Here is a 19,333-nt window from a genome sequence, read left to right as displayed (position 1 = left end):
TCAAAAAAATATATGAAGATCAATAAATAAATAAAGTCATAACCCATACTAATTTTCCTATAAATAATTTTTCAAGGAGATAATTCAAAATAAAATAAAATCTACGGGTGGTTCTAGTGGATAATTCTAGGCAAACCCCACCAAACCCATTAAATTTAGGGTTTTGTTATTTTTAAATTAAATAGTTATGGATAAGTTAGACATGTTTTTTTTTAAATTAAATTTTTTATTTATAATTAATTTTTTATAGTAATTTTAGATTATTTGATATGATAATATCAAAAATAAATTTTAAAAAATAAAAAATAATATTTTTATTAATTTTTAAATAAAAAATATTTTAAAAAATAATAGAAGTAACAATTCACGAGGTTTATACAAATATAAATTCTGGTTTGTAATTTTGTAGTACAATCATGATTCAATTTATGAATATGTCTACAATTGTTCGCGTCATTCATAAGCAGTCACCCTGTCATAAAAGTCCAAGACATGTGCCCACCAGAATGGGATATAAGCTTCATGTCCGTCAACTCCTGTCGTCTAGATGAGTTTCACGTCCTTTCATACCTGTTTTCTGCCCTACCATGGACACATAACTGTGCGGCTTTCAGGAAATAATACAAAAAATATGTGCTGTGGAAACAGTTCATGAACACAGCAAGTTAATTTCCAAATCTTTCCGCAAACAAAAGCTAGTAACACACAGGTTCTTGGAAGGAGAAATTAGAATCTTGATGCTTGCTAGCTCAATTGCAAGACCATTATAATTAACATTTAACCTCCCCAATTTTCTGCCATAATGTGATTGTATATGTCGAAACATCAGCGTGAACAAATCACTAAATGATCATATGTTCATACTCCTCAACCTGCCACCCATAATACTGAACCCAGAACCACTGCAAGAATTTAGAACACAGAAAAGTGTACTAGACTTGCCTGTTGCCTCTATTGAATAAGATCAAGTAAACTGGATCTTGAGAAGTAAGCTGCAGCAGCTGTTTGACGACGTAGGCGCAAGTAGTAATGCTGAATATTGTAGGAATGAAATATCAGTACTTTCAAAAGATATGGAACGATCAGCTTTGGACTTGAAAAGAAAAGGAAGATAATTATAGAAGAAATGTGTGCAAAGTAGCTTACAAATCAACATTTTATTTTAGATTCATTAAATATATTTTCACCAAATATCTGCTAGATTCTTTTATCCCTGATGACCAAACATTTTCATAAAAAAAACATGCAAATAGCAATTTATACTTCATATTACATCAACAATCACATACTATGTGTGAGACTCGGTTTGGACACCAAAAGAATAGCATGGAAGGAAAATGCAAAAAGGTGAATATCGTTTTATCAATTAAAATTTCATTCCTCTTCGGCATGTGTCTGAAAATTCCTGCATCCCAAATGGACAGATGATTTAAAATTACGTAAAGCAACTGCAGATCATACATATGGCGACTTTTGACTCTCTTGACAGCCAAAGCAAATCATCCTTTATATTTGAGAATCAGGCTATGGACGAGATATTACCTCCCAAAGCAAATCAATAGCAATATCCATAAGAATGCACTGATCCAACTTGATTCCTTGTAGGCAACCCAAACCTAAATTCACAAGGAACGACACTGTTCATTTGAAAGAAAATGCACAAGGATATTTAGTAAAACCCAAAATTTACTATGATTCTCTCGGTAAATCAAATCACCACTAGACTTTAATATCCCAAAAGATCTTTAACAAATTTTTTAAAGAAAGTCAGAATCTTGTGAAATTGTGAAGAGTGAAACAAGCGCACAAGGGTTTGTATCATTGTGCTTCCTCTCCGCAAACAACTTTTATGAATTTCTTGAAAAAATGAAATCTATCCAAGTACCCGTGAATCACACATGTCAAAGAAGCTAGTGAAAAAGAATCATTTTTAGAGAACCTTTTGTGGCTTCGGTAGAAACTATATCAAGGTCTTAAAATTAACTTCAAGAATAAAGGAGCAGAACAATGTAACCAAAATAATTCCACCTACCGAAAGAGCCACGACATTGATATAGAAGTCAATTAGTGTTGCAACCATCCAACTGCAAGCATGCCATGTACAATCAGTATTATAGAAGATAACAAACTACCAAATATCTCTGATGAATTAAACAAATACCAATGATTAGAAACAAACAACATCATCTTAAAGAAACAGAGAAACCTCTTCGTAGCTTTCTGCCCTGCCCCACCCAAAACAAAGGCCAATAAGAAGACTTTCTAATAGAAACGAGGCTCATCATGGCTTTCATTACCCCCCAAGGTGATTGGATTCAGCACCTCATGTTTTTCAACCATGAGGACAAGGACTCAACTAGATAACCACCTTTATCTAATAACATAGTCAACCAAGCATAGTCAACCAAGGGAGAAAATGAAAGGGCAAGTATAGAAGGAAACTGAAAACTTACGGAGTAAGAAGCTCTTTGCGAAAAGGAGAACCATCAGTTATTAAAGTGTAAATCAAAGTTCCCAGCATCAGAAGACCCAGAATGCTGAAAGCAATCCTTGCAGTCACAACAGCAGATTGTTTTGTCTTTTGTTCCACACCCCTATAAGTAAGTCTGTTTGTCAATGCATGAGCAACTATTACAAAAAGGGAAAGCGGGTGAGATCTGTAGAGCTTGTTGAATCTATTTTATATGAGTTGTGAATAAACTTCTAAAACATAATAACCAAAAAAAAAGATTTCAAAGAATCATGTACTGGTGGTATGGAAGATATTCTCTTCCTTCCAACAGATTCCTTTGTATCCAGTTAGAACGGCATTAAGAATCAGAGCAGCAAAACTCTAAAATAGCTGTTTACCCATCAAGAAGTTCGACCCTTTTAAACAGTAAATCACCATCCAGACTGCTGTTGATGTCTATGAAGGAAAACCTCCAGTTTCAAAGAAAAATTCCCCTCTTCAACACATTACGATTCCCACACATGGAATAAAGTTTTTACTTATGAACAGTAGCATTCAGGCTTCCATCATCAGGCAAAGGGGTGTGAACAAAAAAAATAAAACCAAGCTGCAGCATGCTTAGCGTCATGGCTACAGTTGCCAGATACGAAACTAAAATGTTTGAGTTGAATTATAAACATTGGAGCTTACTTTTTACCATGATCCAAAGGTTACTGATTCAGGGCATCGAATTAGGTCAGGAGTGGTTAAGCACATGCTTATCTGCTTCTACAAAAGCAACACACATACACACGGAAGACACAAGCTTTGAACAACCACCACTGCAAAAGCAGAACTGATGGGGGGGGGGGGGGGGGGGGGGAATGGAAACGGGCATAACTTCCAAATCATATATGGGCTACAGCCTTACTTCCTTATTTTAACAACACTCCAGCATGAGAGCGTAATTCTAGAATCAGAAATTCAAATCACATACTTGTTTTCGTGCCGCAATAGTACATGATACAGCGGGTCTTGCAAAGATTCTTCAGGCGACAACTTGAGAAGTTGAATAAAAATGTAGGCGCACGTTGCAATGCTGAAGATATAGAACAAAACACAAAATGATTAAACAACAAATCCTGACACTACTCGGCGAGCCTTAATTAAAGAAATGACTTTTTGACACCACATCCATTTCTATTAACAACCACCACCACATTTGAATTAATTTCTCAAAGGGATTTGCACTTAATGGAACAATAATTAAAGTATAATAACCATAAAAAATACCTTCCGGAGCATATTAGCAGAACTATCCAAACTGTTGCAGTAATAAAGTTCGATTCCTTGTAGGAAATCCAAGCCTAATAACCACCACGGAATCCTCTCAGTTGAAGCACGTATCATATTCTTAAATCTTAGGAAGCAAAGACTATGTATATTGGAAGAGAAGGAAAGTGGTACCGCTAAAGCTATAATATTGATGTAGAAATCAACTAAAGTAGCGGCCATCCACCTGCAACGTAAATGAGAAAGCAAGCAGATTTTATAATTTTCATCTACTTAGAAAACTCTGAAAGTGGAAAGAAAATATTTGACACGGAGAGAGTTTTATTTACGGGGTGAGGAGGTCTCTGCGAAATGGGAAGCCATCGACGTAGATGGTGTAGATGAGAGTAGCCACCATTAAACAGCCCAACACTGAGAAGAGTGCTCTTAAGCCATTTGCTAAAGGAATTGCCATTTTTGTTTCCCTGCAGAATACTGTCTTCTCCAATTCTACTCTACAAGCCACAGAGGGGAAGACGGAGACGTGGAAGACTGAATGCAGCTGCTTCGTTTCTTTCTTTGACTGAGAGACCCGTGGAGAGGCTGAGTCCACGTCATCGCTAAAGGAGTGGGGGTTAAGATTGTAAAATCGGCAAGAGAAGGGGATATGCACGGGCCGAGTGAGTTTGTCGGCTCAGTGCCATTTACCTGAGTCGTGCTTAAGGCGCAGTTCCGAGTCAAGACTGCTTTATTGTTCTGATTTGTCGTAAATTTATTGATTTTCCGTCTTAAAATGAAATTAAAAAAAAATAAAAAACTGTTAATTATCCATTTCTTGATAACCAAAAAGGTCAATTTTTGTGTGATAGATTTTATTTGACATGAGAAGATACATTTGAGTGTTTTGCCCTTGATATTGCCAGCAAAGCTAAATTTGGGAGCTGCTTATTTTTTTTTTTTATATTATGTATTTATCGATTAAATATTATTTAGAGGTCAGATATAAAAAAAAATTGTAGAATGTAAGTTTTATGAGACCAAAAGGCGGAGCTTGCTTTGTAACCACTTGAAATGGACAAAATTGATCTGGTTAATGATTGTAAACCACGTGTTATCTGATTTCTTTTAATAAATAAACAAAATTTTGTTCACTCATTTTAATAAATAGAAAAAAATAATAAGGAACACGTGCCTGGCCATCCTTTCTTCTATTTTTATTATAAAATTTGAATTTTTTGGATATTATTTTATCAAATATCAATCCATCTTTAATTTTTTATAATGAGGTTGTAATAATTTTTTTTATCTTTAACAAGCACTTTTTTAATACAATTCTCCACCATGTGTTTTCTTCTTGTTTTTTATTTGGTGGCTTTCCTGTTGACGTGGATTTTACCTGTCACATAATGAAATAAAAAGTATTATTTTAAAAAAAAATTATTAAATCTAATTAGATTCATAATTTAGATTGTTAATTAAAAAAATTGATTTAAATTAGCCCGACTTAATATAAATTATTATCATTTTGATATATATAAAAAACTCAAATAATACTAATGTTTCAAGCTAATTCAAATTTATTATATCACATTTAAAGTAGCTAAGTCATTCAAACATATTAAATCAATTTCCACTTCATTTAACTTGAAATCCAACTAAACCAAGAGCTTGATAGAGTGATTTTTATATTGAACTGCTAAGTTAAGTTTGATGACATTATAAACCTAAATTTATCACTGTAATAGCATTTATTTATTGTATCACGATAAAAAAGATGATGAGAGTTGGGACACAATATAAATAAGAGATAAATATATAATTATATATAATATTGGTGTATAAGATATATTAATTGTCTCTATATTTTTATTTGATTAATGATAATCAAGACAAAATAAATTATAAAACAATTTAGTTTGTCTTTTGATATATAACACTGTCAAATTTATATATACTCTTTAAAAATAATTAAATGTTATTTTTTATTGTTATTTTAGTTTACATCGAGTGTTGAAATTAGTAATCCTAACTATTAATCCTGGATGGTCTTGGCACTGAGTTTAAGACAATTTTAGATCTTGATTCTAATTTAAAAAATAAATTAAATAGTGATGTAATATAATTCAATAAAAAAACACAAGTTAACATGTAAATTGATTAACATAGGGTAAAGCAGAGTAAAAAATTCATTATTTTTTTTTTGAAAAATCTTTTTAAATAACACAAGGTTGTTAGAGAGTTGACATTTTTATATTTATATATTTTTAAAGTTATAATAATAAATATTTTATTTTTATATATTTTAGTTGAATAAATTTATAATTATTTTTTATAAGGATATTTTATAAATAAAAAAATTATTTATAAAAACAAGTTTTTATGTACCTAATGCCTCTGAAAGTATATAAATTAACTCAAAAGTTATTTTAATAACATATTTATTTATATATTCTTGACTTTTCAGCCCCATATGTTTGTTTAACAATATGTATTTCTTTCCCGATTATTGATCATGGGATCCCACCAATAAAAAAAATCACCCGTTTACTCTCCCTTCGTTTTTTTATTTTTCAATTCTGCTCTCCATATTCCCAGTAAACTTCCAGAAGTAAGATCACCAACGTGACGTCACAGAAAAATAAATAATAAAAATAATAAAAAATCCATCCAAAAAGAAAGAAGAGAAACAACTTGCAGGGAGAGGATCCCCACAAACAAGGCCTCGAATGCCACGCATGGACTCTTCCACCAGCAACAGCTCACACGTGCGATTCTTCACATGTTTTTTAACTTCCTGAAGGAATCCAACCCAAAGGAGAAAAAAAAACCCGGTTCAAGTCCCTTTCTTTTCCCCACGCACACATATATATAACGCTCGCTGCCTCCCTCTCCATCCTCTCCCCCAGCTCCCCTCCACTTCTCCCTTTCTAAAGAGGAAACAAACCCAAAAAAATAAAAAATAAAACATAAAACATAAAAATAAAGAATTCAATTCCGTTTACGCAGCCGACCCTATTTTCTCTATTTACATCTGTCCCCAATCACTCTACAAATATATACTTTTTGCAATTTATTCTTTCCGTTGCGAGAGAAGAAAGAAAACAATGGCTGCAGCGGTTGTGGTTCCAGTGGTTACGGATCAAACGGCGGCAGTGGTTGCTCCTGCGGCGGAAACGCCTGCAGCCGAACAGTTTCCGAACAGGTCGCTCTACGTTGGGGATCTGGAGCATAACGTCAAAGAAGGACAACTGTTTGATCTCTTTAGCCAGGTGGCGCCGGTTGTTTCCACTAGGGTTTGTAGGGATCAGGCTGGGCTAACCTCGCTCGGCTATGCTTATGTCAATTTCAGCAATCCTCAAGATGGTAATTTTCTTCCCATTTATACGATTCTTTGGCCCTTGTTTTGTTGTTTTCTCTGTGATAGCAATCTGTTTTCACGTGTTAGTCAAGGTGTGAGTGCATGCATCAGTGTTGACAATTTTATTCAAGTTTTTTCATTAAATTTTATATATTTTTATTGTCCTGCAGCTTTTCTAGTTGTTAATTCGAGTGTTCTTTGTTGTTGTTGTGATCAGCTTGTGTGTTTTTTAATTTTTTTGAGTGGGTGGTGCCAATGTTTTTGTAGTGTCCTATTTATTAAGATCAATCTGGTCATTTTTTTACTGCAAAGATGGAGAGAAGAGATTGGAGTTCTTCAATTGATGGTTGCTTTTTTTTTTTTTTCTAGAAGAGATTGGAGTTCTTCAATTGATGCTTGCTTTTTTTTCTTCTTGTATCTTAGTTTTTTTTATCCTTCAGAAACTTTTTGTGCAGAGTTGATAAATGCCAGCCAAAGTGAATAACAACTCCCTTTATTAAAAAAAGATTTTTCTGGGATTTATCCAATGTTTCTGATACTCTTCTCCGTCACGATCCCTCACACCCTTTGAATTTAGCACATGTTAGTTCAATCGTTGTGCTAGTTTATCCAATGTTTCTGATACTCTTCTCCGGCACCCTCCCTCACACCCTTTGAATGTAGCACATGTTAATTCAATGACATTGAAAATGATGTCAATTCAAGTTTGTGTGTGCATATAATGTCTTTGCGACTGGAAATACGAGGCAGACACCATTTTTCCTCAATCGTTTTGCTAACAAAACAAACTTCTTAGCATTTTGACCCTGATTGTCATTTTGCAAACCGCAGCTGCAAAAGCAATGGAGGTTCTGAACTTCACCCCTTTGAATGGGAAACCTATCAGAATTATGTTTTCTCATCGTGATCCTACAACAAGGAGAAGTGGACATGCAAATGTCTTTATCAAGAATCTCGACACTAAAATTGATAACAAGGCTTTGCACGAAACATTTGCTTCCTTTGGGCCTGTCCTTTCCTGCAAAGTAGCTGTTGACAACAATGGCCAATCAAAAGGTTATGGCTTCATACAGTTTGAAAACGAGGAAGATGCTCAGAGTGCAATCAACCGGTTGAATGGCATGTTGGTAAACGATAGAGAAGTTTATGTTGGACCTTTTGTTCGACGTCTAGAAAGGATTGAGGCTAATGGGTCACCAAAATTTACTAATGTTTATGTTAAGAATTTGTCTGAGACAACTTCTGACGAGGACCTTAAGAAAATTTTCAGCAGTTATGGTGCCATCACCGGTGCAATTGTTATGAAGGACCAAAATGGGAAATCCAGAGGTTTTGTTTTTGTGACCTTCCAGAGCCCAGATTCTGCTGCTGCCGCTGTTGAGAAGTTGAATGGGATGACCTTCAGTGATAAGGTTTGGTATGTTGGAAGGGCCCAAAGGAAAGGAGAAAGGGAGGCAGAGTTGAAAGCCAAGTTTGAACAGGAAAGAAATAGCAGATATGAGAAAATGAAGGCTGCTAATCTCTACCTAAAAAATCTTGGCGACACCATTGACGAAGAAAGATTGAAGGAATTATTTTCTGAGTTTGGATCTATAACATCATGCAAGGTATAATCTATTTACAAGTAATTGTTACAGTGCAGTTGTTTTGGAAGTGATAACTGGGTTATTTTTCCATGCAAATAAATTCAATTTTGTTATTCATGTGCTGATATTCCTTCCAGGTCATGGTTGATCAACAAGGGTTGAGTAAGGGCTCTGGTTTTGTTGCATTTTCTACACCTGAGGAAGCTTCAAGAGCTGTAAGTTTTTAATTGCTAATTAGATCTAGCCATCTGGCCTTTTACATTTGCAGTTTTTGTATATTAATTTGTTACCACCAATTTTTATTTTCAGTTGAGTGAAATGAATGGAAAGATGATAGGAAAGAAACCCCTGTATGTAGCCATTGCCCAACGCAGAGAAGAAAGGATGGCTCGGCTGCAGGTGATCTTCATCACTGCATATTTTTCTTGTCAAACAATTACTTTTCTCTTTTTTTGTTTCAATAAGAAAGCATTTGTTGCTGGGAAGCATGTATTTATTTATTAATCTTTTTATATGATCTGTAGATGACTTGCATAGTCCTCAGAGCTGTTTTATACCAGTGACACCTGTAAAAAATGACTACTGAGCTCTTCAATATCTTTGTATCATTGTTGTTGGTAATCTGGATGAAGATTTTGGTTTACAGCAGAAATAGCTAGTTTTTTGCTTCTGTTTTTAGGATTTTTGGGGAGTGAAATAATTCAGATACCCTGTAAACCACGATCCAGATGCAATTGGACAAAGCAAGATAAATGCAGGAATCTGAGGGTTACTTTTAAACTCACTATTTACTTTTCAACACCCGAATTTGATCTTTTCCATCACTGTTTTCTGAAATATCAGTGTAGTGTATAGTGAGATGAGTGTTACACTTATTCAAAAGTTCAATAGTTTGAAAGTATACAAGGGTAGAATCTGATATAACGCCTATTTACTCATTTTATTTGGGAAATGTAGATGGATTATCTTAAACGATGTTTCTTGTCAGGCACATTTTTCTCAAATTCAGGCACCTGGACTGCCAGCTTTACCTTCAGGACTTCCTGGATATCATCCTGGCACACCTAGGCTTGCACCACACCAGCTCTATTTTGGCCAAGGAACTCCTGGCATGATGCCCCCTCAGCCTGCAGGCTACAGTTTCCAGCCGCAACTCTTGCCTGGAATGCGTGCTGCTGTTGGCCCCAACTTTGTCATGCCGTATCAGCTGCAAAGGCAAGGACAACAGGGGCAGAGGATAGCTATGCGGCCTGGAGGGAACCACCAACAGATGCAGCAGCAGCAGGTGCTTTATTGTTTACATGTCTTGCAACATATGCAGCAGCAGCAGGTGCTTTATTGTTTACATGCCTTGCAACATTTCCTTCCTTTATCTGTCACTCAAGAACACATCATATTTCCCTCTTTTGCCTGTTATATAAGAAAATGTCATGTTTCCCCTTACCCAAGAAGTGTGGTCAGTAATTTTCACATGTTGATTTTACTGCTCTACATGAGCAAATACCTTTTAATTTTACCTAGTTTTTACTGCAAAGAGGCACTTGCTTGATTGAAACTTCACGACTAAATTATGAGATATTATTGCACTTCAATCTGTTGAAATTGTTTTGTCCAAACTTTCTTCCTCTGATGGTTAATTGCATGGTGAGAGTGGTCGCTTTTATTTTCATCATTACTTGAGCTTTTTTGGCTGACTGCATCATACTATTCTCATTTGTGTTTCATATCATGGGTTAATGGTACTCAATTCGGTGTTGCTCCTAATGTTGATATGTAACTTGTAGTTGATTCAAAAAATACTCTGCTGCAAGTGTTCGCCCATGTCTGATTTCCGGTTCATTTTGAATTCAGCTATTGCACCGGAATACTAATCAGGGCTTAAGATACGTGGGCAGCGCAAGAAATGGCATAGATTCGTCTGTGGTTCCACAAGGTTTTGTTGGTCCAGTGATGCCATTGTCCTTTGAGGCTTCAGGGATGCCTGTAACTCCTGGTCATGCCCAGCCAACCACTCCAGTGCCCATTTCAACTCTCACAACCGCTCTGGCTTCTGCTACACCGGAGAACCGCATGATGGTATGTAACACCACATTGCTCCTCCACTCCGGGAGAATGCGTTTTATTTGGTGAAGATAGATGTATGAAACATAACTTCTCATCTTTTTATATATCTCTGGCAGATGCTGGGTGAACAGCTTTATCCCCTTGTGGAATGTCTGGAGCCAGATCATGCGGCAAAGGTGACTGGGATGTTATTGGAGATGGATCAAACAGAGGTGCTACATCTTATTGAATCTCCAGATGCTCTCAAGAAAAAGGTGGCTGAGGCAATGCAAGTCCTTCAGGAAGCTGGTGCTTCTAGCGTTGGTGATCAACCTGGCTCCTTGGCACTCAATGAATGAAGCATAGCTTATTTTCGTGGGTAAATACAATGATTGATACATTGGAGTTTATGAGCACAGTTTTTATGGGCTTGATGACCCCACCCTTTTTTAGAATTTTCTCTGAAACTAATATTATAGGACCTTACTTTATTTAGTGGATTGGCAGCTTAGACTACCGAATTTGAGCATGACAGCGATTTTTAGGGTTTTTTTCTGAATCTTGAAACCACAAAATTATCGAAGCACAATCTGAAAACGTGGCAGTGAAAACTTAATTTGTGTCACAAGATGATGTATAGAAAACGGAATGGGAACTGAATAAATAAAGGATAAGAGCCAACGGAGTTAAAGGGCGCGTTATCTGTCCTCATTTTGTTAGCTGCAAGGTCTAAACTCTAAACCAGATTTTGGCACTGTTCCCTGCATCTTCTCTGGTGTGCAATGAACAGGATGAGCTTCCAGTATCGAATGTTCCTAACCCGTAGAAGAATTAAACCTCCAAAAGAAGTAAAAGCATGATCTCAAACGAGATCAACTGCACTCCAAATCAATGACAAGTAGCTCAAAGCTTCCAAATTTCAGTTAATTTTGGTCCCTGACCTATATAGAAAGAGTATTGAACAGGGTGAAAGATGTTTACATGAAGTCTGGGTGGACATCATCTTCTACCTTCTGATCGTCATCCAATATGTTCTCCCAATCACCACAGTTCTGGTGGTGAGCTCCAACATTTCTCCCCCTCCCAGAGTTAAAACCATCTTCATCTTGCGTTATGTAATCTTTCCATTTGGAAGCCTTGGTTTTCCCCGTTGTCGGCTGGGAAATCCTTTCCTCCTCAACCTGTGTCATGCTATCACTCCATTTTGAATTGCCAGCAGCCTTTGTAGACTGATATTTCCTTGATTCCTTGCCTGCAACTCAAAGTTAACCAGAACAGTTAAAACTATGAAACTTAAAACATGAGGAATATCTTGGATTCATTTACTACGATTCCAGTACCTCGAGACATGGGAATTTTGCTCGCATCTCTCTTTGAAAAAACCGGCTTGTACGGATTTCCATCGCCATGATCTCCACTATTCTGCCCAAAATCATTCTTCAATCTGGGTTTCTTAAACATCTCCTTGGGAAACTCTGTCACGACCATTGGCCCAGGTTCCTCTCCTGCGTTACCATATTCCAATTTCCCTCTCAAGAGCTCCATGATCAACATTAACCCAAAATTATATTCAACCATTCAATTAATTGATCAAAATTAAGACAATTACACTTAAAAAGAAACACGTACAGGTACCTTCGTCCTCTTGTTTAATATTATAATCTTCCTCTGCATCAAGGTAATCAGTCCAATCAGAGCGCCTCTTTCTCTGGCAATCTTCATTTAACCCAGTATGATCAGTTTCTGATGTTGGGATTAGCGCTGCATCTTGATCGAAAGAGTCTTGTTCGTCAGCGATCTTGCGAGACATGTTGAATGATTGGACAAACTTGCGGAGGTCTTTAGCCATGCAACCTTGAGCAAAGACTTTCCTTACGGACTGCTTCTGGTTGCAAACTGCGCATGTCCATTTGTTGCTGCTCTTCTTCTTTTGCTTCACCTGGACACGCAAAAAAAAATAAAAAATGTTTGTCTTGGGATGAGTAGATGAACAGAAAGATTGGTAAAAACGAGAGAAAGAGAGAGATGAGGGTGCCTGCATCGTGGAGCACTGGTAGCACTGTAGGGCGATGAAAATCATCTGCATGATCTTCTTCCGGGTGGAAAGCAATTTTTCGCTTTTGTTTCTCGATCTGTTTGGGGTTTGGTTTTGAAATGGTTTTTTTATTTTTAGGCGGGGAGGTGGGGTTCTGGAGGTTTAAATTTTGAGTGTTTGGCGCCAATATTTAGAATTTTGGGCCAGCTGCTGGAAATGGGCCCGTGGCCTGATTTGCCACCGCATACGGCTACACACAACTATTAATTTTTTTTAAAAAAAACAGAAGAACATAATTCTTGTTTTTCAGTTCATTTTAAAAATTAAAAATATATTAAATTGATAATTTTTTTATTTTTTAAGATTATTTTGATATGTTAATATAAAAATTTATTTAAAAATAAAAAATTTATTTAAAAATTATCTTATTTAAAAATAAAAAATATTTTTAAAAATTATCCTTTTTTAAAATTATTTTTATATATTGATATAAAAATTTATTTAAAAATAAAAAATATTTTTAAAAATTATCCTGTAACACGATATCAAATATGTTTAAAACTGTCTTAATACTTGAATTGAATGGAAAAACATGTAGGAGATTTCAAATATGTTTAAAACTGTCTTAATACTTAAATTGAATGGAAAAAGATAATCAATTAAAAATATTAGCTCAGGGTTGTTCTTGATCACTTGAATAAGTCAACGTAAATAGGCAGCCACAAATCCCACACGAAATAATGGGAATTTGAGTGGCAATGGTTCAAGTAAATAAATTTGCAGTGCATTTCGTATATTTCAATAGCTATTTATGTTTAACATGTTTAATATTAACATTTTGTACTCTTTTTTTCTGAAAAGATATTGAAAAGAGTTTAATTAATAAAAAATAAATATTTAAATAATTTATTTTTAATGTTTTGAAATAAGAATTACTTTTTTTGGAAAAAAACATTAACTTTTCATTTGTTTTTCTTAAAGTAAAGCTGCAAAATTAGAGAGCAAAATGCCAAAAAAATAGCCTTTTTATTTTTGGCCCTCGCAAGTCGCAATAAAGATGCTCTCCTAAACCCCTGGCCAACATCGCCAAACCCCAGCACTCAAAATTAAAAGCTCTTATCCCTCTCTTTTCGGTACTGATTGATGTCTTTGGATGGAGAGGGTCTATTGGACCAAATCTCAAATCTCAAATCTCAAATCTCCTTGTTCACCAATGAACGTGCTATCATCACGACTGCCTTCATAGATGCCGTAAACTCCTGTGCCCAACATCGTATCTTCAGTGTTGAGTTGTCTTACTGGATCGTGGTCAAAGGATCCATAACAAGCACTCCATCGACGCCATTTACGTGAACGTGAAGCACACACGAACAAGGCAGATGCACACAAGAGAAGAATCACTGCATCCAGGCCAGCTTCTGATGAACAGTGGTATTTGTCTCAAGTGAAGTTGGCTAGCCATGGTAATTTTTTGATGTTTGGTTCTCTGTGATTTTGAGAGAGTTTATAAGGCTCATTTTTGCCAAATGGGATTGCTGGATTTGAAGGATTTGTTAGAGTTTGGATTGAGATAATTTTTTTGACTCTTCATGATTCTTGTAATATATATAAAATTTAAAGTAAAAAAAAATCTAAAAAAATTAAGTTTTAAAAAGGAATTTTAAAACATGGTGCAAAAAAACATTTTTTTTAAATTACGGTTCAATTGTTTTTCTTGAATTTTTTTTAAATTTTTTTAATACTATTAAAAATTTAAAAATATTTTTTTAATAATTGTTTTTTTAAAAAAACAACGTCTATTTTACTTCAAAACAAGCGCCTAATCACCGTATTACAGCATTAATGCATCGTTCCAACTATACCTAGCTGCTGCTTTTTTTAATTTTTCGTCGGTGGTTTGATAAGGATCCATTTTGACATTGACAAGGGCCTTACGATGCATACCTAAAAAAGATCCACACCTTTCATCCAGACCATTTTCAATCTTTATACAGCCTAGGCCCAGTCTAAACCTGTAAAAGAAGGGAGTTGGGACTTGGGGTTTTTAGAGTTTAGCCTAGAGAATTTCTTCTGGGTGTCTGCTCTCTTGCTCAGTGAAAATGCAGAAGCGATTGCAGATTTCTCTTTTCAAATTGCTTTTGAGACGCCCTTTTGAACATTCCCCGAAACCCACAATTCCGTTCCCCCTCCAGTCGCGAGCTCTGATTCCAACCTATTTCGTTCCGAACTCAATCGACTCTTCAAACCCCAAATTTCTCCACTCCCCTGCCTCAAATCTCCACACTTTCACACACCCTTTTAGACCCTACACTCGAACTCGGTCCCTGACTGACCAAAATCGGAGAGGACACAGTACTGAGTCTGGAGATGAGTCGGTGCCCTTGTTAGATGTCAACAGAGAAGTTGACATGATAAACCTCAAGTTTGCAGACGCAAGAGAGGAGATAGACATGGCTTCGGAGTCAAAAGATACTGTCTATTTTGATGAAGAGGCTGAGTGTGCAAGGGCTGCAGTGAAGGAAGTTATGGACATGTTTGAAGGACTACTAGGGAAATTGCCAGAGAGTGAAAAGGCAGCTTTGCAAAGGTCAATGGGGCTCAAGATGGAGCAGTTAAAGGCCGAGCTTCAGCAGTTAGATGATTAACGAGGTTTGTGATAATGAGTCTTCGCTTAAATTCTCTTTAGTGCTTTCCATTTTTGGGGTTTTGCAATGTATTATGTTCTCATTGAGGATAATTTTGATATTGATGTTATAGGTGGAAAGGGCTTTGTTATGATGCATGGGATGTTTACGGTACGAAATGAAGATGATTTTGAATAATGGATCAATTCAAATTTAATAATGTCAATGGTACTAATAGTGGAAACTCTGTTACCTTCTGACTTAAAAGATATTGTTTTATGTAGCTTAGAATCATTTTTTGACAATATGAGGCCTATGCAATGAATGGTCACATGCTTCTATTATGTTCATGCTTTGACTGACGAATTGGAGCTTGTTTGGGTAAGTCTGCCTCTCTTGTTATGGATGTTACGGATTTTATTTTGAGCAAAACAAATGGATAAATGTTATGGGGAAATATTGCTGTTATTGAACTGAGAATGCACCATTGCAGTTGATGCTTTTAACTATATCCAATGAGTAGCTTCTTGCTTATAAGAACCCACCAAAGATTAGGATGATACTTTCATATGTAAGGTTGAAATTGAGAGCTAGGAGAAAATATTAAGAGCCCACATTTTGCCACATTCAACTCAAGCATTTTGTGGTTTAGTGGCAATGAGGCCATGTTCATAGGTAATATGCAAGGAGAAGGGATCTGCCATGGAGTGCTCTGAAATGCCGAAGAAATACATTCAATTCCATTAAAGTTTGCCTGCATCAAGGTTCCTAGTACTGGATTAACAGGCACTAACTGCGTGTTTCTTGTACTTTTTATTCAGAGTTGTATGTTTTCTACTGTCAAACACTGAATTCTTACAGTTTTCTTCAATCCAGAGATCAATGGTCCTTGTTATTCCTTTGCACTGCTCTCACCTCTTTGTCCCAGTTATCTCCCACTTGTAGACTTGACCATACCCTGGAGTTGTAGTCTGTTTATTGAAGAAGACTGATTTTTAGACACAATGGATATAGATTCCTCTCTTCCACACAGTGGCCTCTAACAAGGGAGTTAAGTTTTGGGTAGCTATTCAACAATTGGGCTTGGATCTCAATTTGTCCAACCAATATGGCAGGCTAAAAGCCACATTTAATTTCGAAGGACTAGGAATGTCTTTAACCATCTATTGTCCTTTTTTCCATGGTGCGGGCAACGAAATCTTGCAGAACATATCCTGTAAAAGCCCCAAAACGCTGGAGATTAGATGGAAAAATGCAACTTGTAAGCATGTACACTCCTGAAGCCTGTTACAATTTCATGCAATAATAGCAAAAAGAAACGACTAAATTCAAACTGCCTGCCTTTAGATGTCTCTTTGATGTGACAGAGACTGCTCAAATAGCAGTGTTTATATTTTCATTTTGAGACAGGTAGATCCATACGGGTGCTGGAAAGTTTTTAATACATCAGCAGGATGTAAATTTAGTTCATGAATGGGGCATTTTTTCAGTAACCAGTGATAGATATTGCCAATTGGGGCATTTTTTCAGTAACCAGTGATAGAAATTGCCAACAACATTAAACTTATTCAATTTCCCTTCCATTTTCCTTAGCCAGCACCTGAATTCTTTGATAAACTAGAGGCTTCATCTCTTTAGAGCTTTTTTCATGTTATTGATTTCCTAGTTCATGCTGAAATAACTTGCTTATAGCTGATCCACAATTTACTTCTGATGCTTTCACGCAATCATTTTATGGAGTATATGTTTAGCGTTATTATTCTTTATACTTCCAATACTGGTTAAAGTTGAGATGGAGAGGGGAAAGATTGTGGACCTCAATTTGGAAGGCAGCAATGCCATTGTTGTTTTGACGAAGGTGTGTTGCTTTGTAGATTGGTATGGCATGATATGTAGTTGATTACTTTTAGTTATCTGGCATAACTAAGTGTTGCGTCAAATTAGAATTTAGAGTATTCTTCTGGAGTTAGATCCATGAACTAGCAAGCAATTCATAGGCTGCCCATTGGTAGTGACTAGAAATTTCACTTTCTGGAAAATATTTCTAATAAATCATACAGTATTTCGTGGAAACTCCTGTTCAACACAATAATGGAAACTGAATTTCATTGTCTTCCTTGCAAAGCAATGGAGTTTACAATCTAATATCCTTTTTTCTCATTAAACTTTCCATATGATCCAATTCTTTTTTTCTATTTCTTAAAATAAAAAAATAAATTGAGAAATAACAGAAAATGGGGGGAAAGATCAAGTTACATACAACTTTTAACATATAGGGACTAATTAATTATTTTTGAAACTAGAGAGACTATTCATTTCATTATACAAAACTATAGGGACTCATTTATAATTTACTCAATCAGAGGAGGGCATGCTGAGAAACCTTAGCGAGGGATGGCTCTTCGGAAGAGCGAAGATCTGTAGTTGGTGAGGGGTGAGATAATGTCTCCTGACATGTAATGGGAATTTACTGGATGTATTGTTTAGGCGCTGACGAGGTAACACGGTGTTTCACTAACGGTAGTTATACAGGAGCAGAATATCCAAGTAATTTGTCAGGTGTTTGCCGATTGGTTCTCAGGGATGGCTGTGTGCTACTACAGTAGGGCGTGTTAAACTGCAGTCCATGGTTTTCAAAGATTATATGGTTGATACGGGAAGAGATGTGCGAAATTGCAGCCCATATAGAAAGCAAAGCATACAAGGAAAGGAGAGAGCAAAAGAACAATGGTATCAGAAACAGATAAAATGCATGTGGAGAAAAGAAATTCCATTATGTGGCTTTTGGGGACAAGCTTAGTGGTCTAAAAAGAAGAGGTCACTAAGAAATTGAACTCGTATTGGGAGGTTGTGAGCCCTAACTTCTATATGATATTTCTTTGATTGCAATGTTTCAGGACAGCGTCTGGCAAGTATGGACAAGTAGCAAGTTCTGCAACTTGATGTCACCAGAGGCCATGTTCAAGTTGAAAAGCACCAAATGCAACTAGTAGGTTCATTCATTTTATTTACAAATAAAACCAAGTAACTTGAAGTGGACCAGAGAAGACACAAAAGGCGCCGGTTGCAACCATTTTGACAACGGGATTTTTCCTTTTTAGTTAAAGAAGAGGACGTCGATTCTCATGTGGTGAGCATGGAATGACTGTCTTCTTGTCTAGCTCTTCTTTTCTTTCGGAACTATTCTGTTAGGGTCGCCTCTTGTCGGGGCACGTTCTATATATATATATATAGACACACACACACACATATTCTAGCCGATCGGGTCAAGTATAATTGTACATTTTCCAAGAGAATCGGCTGCGCCATTTATTGCTTGTTTCAAGAGTAACAGTTTGCATGATACTCGTTAACATGTAAAAATCTCTAGCGCATATAGACACAAGGTTGTTGCTGTTAGAAAGCTGAAAACAAGATAACTGGAAATTTCAATCAATAAAAACCCATATGAACTTAAAAAAGGTATAATAGCCCAGTAGAAATTACTTATTTTTTGAGAACATGCTATAAGTTTTATCCATATGTGTTTTCATTGCAACCTCATTCTAGATCTAGTTGCATTTTATTGGAAGGTTGAAACAAGGTTATAATATTGTTTTTAAAGGAAATTCATCAATTTGAATCTTTAGAAGCAATTTGTCAAATTTAAAAGTAAAATAATAAAAGTTCTCTTACATGATACCCTATCTAAGGTTATCTCTCATTATTTGTTGAAGATAAAATGTATAAAATAGGGGGCTAACAGAGGTTTTTCTTGTGTTTAATCTAACTTGATGCTTGGAAGTCTACCACAAATCAAAACTTATTATATAAATAATCATTTAGTAGATGTTCCGGTGATAAAAACTTGGAATTAAAGAGTTTGATTCTCCTGTGGTTTCAAGTTTGAACCATGTAGTTGCTAATATGATGATTACCAGAGATTAGGTTTGCATGATCATTAACTTTAAAGCTTGTAAGATTAGTCGAGGTATGTACAAACTT

At 35.9% G+C, this 19,333-nt stretch overlaps 4 protein-coding genes across 9 annotated transcripts; 2 read left to right on the top strand and 2 right to left on the bottom strand.

Annotated features, from left to right (window-relative positions):
* Nucleotides 1-354: 354 nt before the first annotated feature.
* LOC105138517 (uncharacterized) lies at nucleotides 355-4,288 on the bottom strand. Of its 5 annotated transcripts, none has more exons than XM_011044615.1 (9): nucleotides 4,054-4,288; nucleotides 3,899-3,950; nucleotides 3,725-3,798; nucleotides 3,429-3,530; nucleotides 2,454-2,606; nucleotides 2,033-2,084; nucleotides 1,543-1,616; nucleotides 943-1,032; nucleotides 355-599 (listed from the first exon to the last, which is right to left on the bottom strand). In XM_011044615.1, exons 1-9 carry the CDS (start codon nucleotides 4,176-4,178, stop codon nucleotides 530-532), a joined length of 792 nt encoding a protein of 263 aa, XP_011042917.1. In that variant the 5' UTR covers nucleotides 4,179-4,288; the 3' UTR covers nucleotides 355-529. The 5 variants fall into 5 exon arrangements, with proteins under 5 accessions (XP_011042917.1, XP_011042919.1, XP_011042920.1 ...); XM_011044617.1 differs by having other exon boundaries at nucleotides 355-582; XM_011044618.1 differs by having other exon boundaries at nucleotides 355-577.
* Nucleotides 4,289-6,615: 2,327 nt separating this feature from the next.
* LOC105138516 (polyadenylate-binding protein 3-like) lies at nucleotides 6,616-11,219 on the top strand. The gene is made up of 7 exons (XM_011044614.1): nucleotides 6,616-7,066; nucleotides 7,893-8,668; nucleotides 8,785-8,862; nucleotides 8,957-9,046; nucleotides 9,636-9,932; nucleotides 10,499-10,723; nucleotides 10,828-11,219. Exons 1-7 carry the CDS (start codon nucleotides 6,808-6,810, stop codon nucleotides 11,047-11,049), a joined length of 1,947 nt encoding a protein of 648 aa, XP_011042916.1. The 5' UTR covers nucleotides 6,616-6,807; the 3' UTR covers nucleotides 11,050-11,219.
* A 153-nt stretch (nucleotides 11,220-11,372) lies between these two features.
* On the bottom strand, nucleotides 11,373-12,911 carry LOC105138515 (UPF0544 protein C5orf45 homolog). The gene is made up of 4 exons (XM_011044613.1): nucleotides 12,726-12,911; nucleotides 12,326-12,629; nucleotides 12,031-12,195; nucleotides 11,373-11,942 (listed from the first exon to the last, which is right to left on the bottom strand). The coding sequence occupies exons 1-4, from the start codon at nucleotides 12,774-12,776 to the stop codon at nucleotides 11,668-11,670; spliced, it is 795 nt and encodes a 264-aa protein (XP_011042915.1). The 5' UTR covers nucleotides 12,777-12,911; the 3' UTR covers nucleotides 11,373-11,667.
* A 1,766-nt stretch (nucleotides 12,912-14,677) lies between these two features.
* On the top strand, nucleotides 14,678-18,425 carry LOC105138514 (uncharacterized). 2 transcript variants are annotated; one of them, XM_011044612.1, is made up of 2 exons: nucleotides 14,678-15,374; nucleotides 18,247-18,425. In XM_011044612.1, the coding sequence occupies exon 1, from the start codon at nucleotides 14,825-14,827 to the stop codon at nucleotides 15,368-15,370; it is 546 nt and encodes a 181-aa protein (XP_011042914.1). In that variant the 5' UTR covers nucleotides 14,678-14,824; the 3' UTR covers nucleotides 15,371-15,374; nucleotides 18,247-18,425. The 2 variants fall into 2 exon arrangements, with proteins under 2 accessions (XP_011042914.1, XP_011042913.1); XM_011044611.1 differs by lacking the exon at nucleotides 18,247-18,425 and adding an exon at nucleotides 15,483-15,734 and having other exon boundaries at nucleotides 14,683-15,374.
* Nucleotides 18,426-19,333: the final 908 nt, after the last annotated feature.

Source organism: Populus euphratica, unplaced genomic scaffold, assembly GCF_000495115.2.
Source record: "Populus euphratica unplaced genomic scaffold, PopEup_1.0 scaffold181.1, whole genome shotgun sequence".
In the NCBI taxonomy this organism is placed as follows: domain Eukaryota; kingdom Viridiplantae; phylum Streptophyta; class Magnoliopsida; order Malpighiales; family Salicaceae; genus Populus; species Populus euphratica.
The sequence above is the reverse complement of the archived record's forward strand: the minus strand, read 5'-3'. Positions and strand labels throughout refer to the sequence as shown.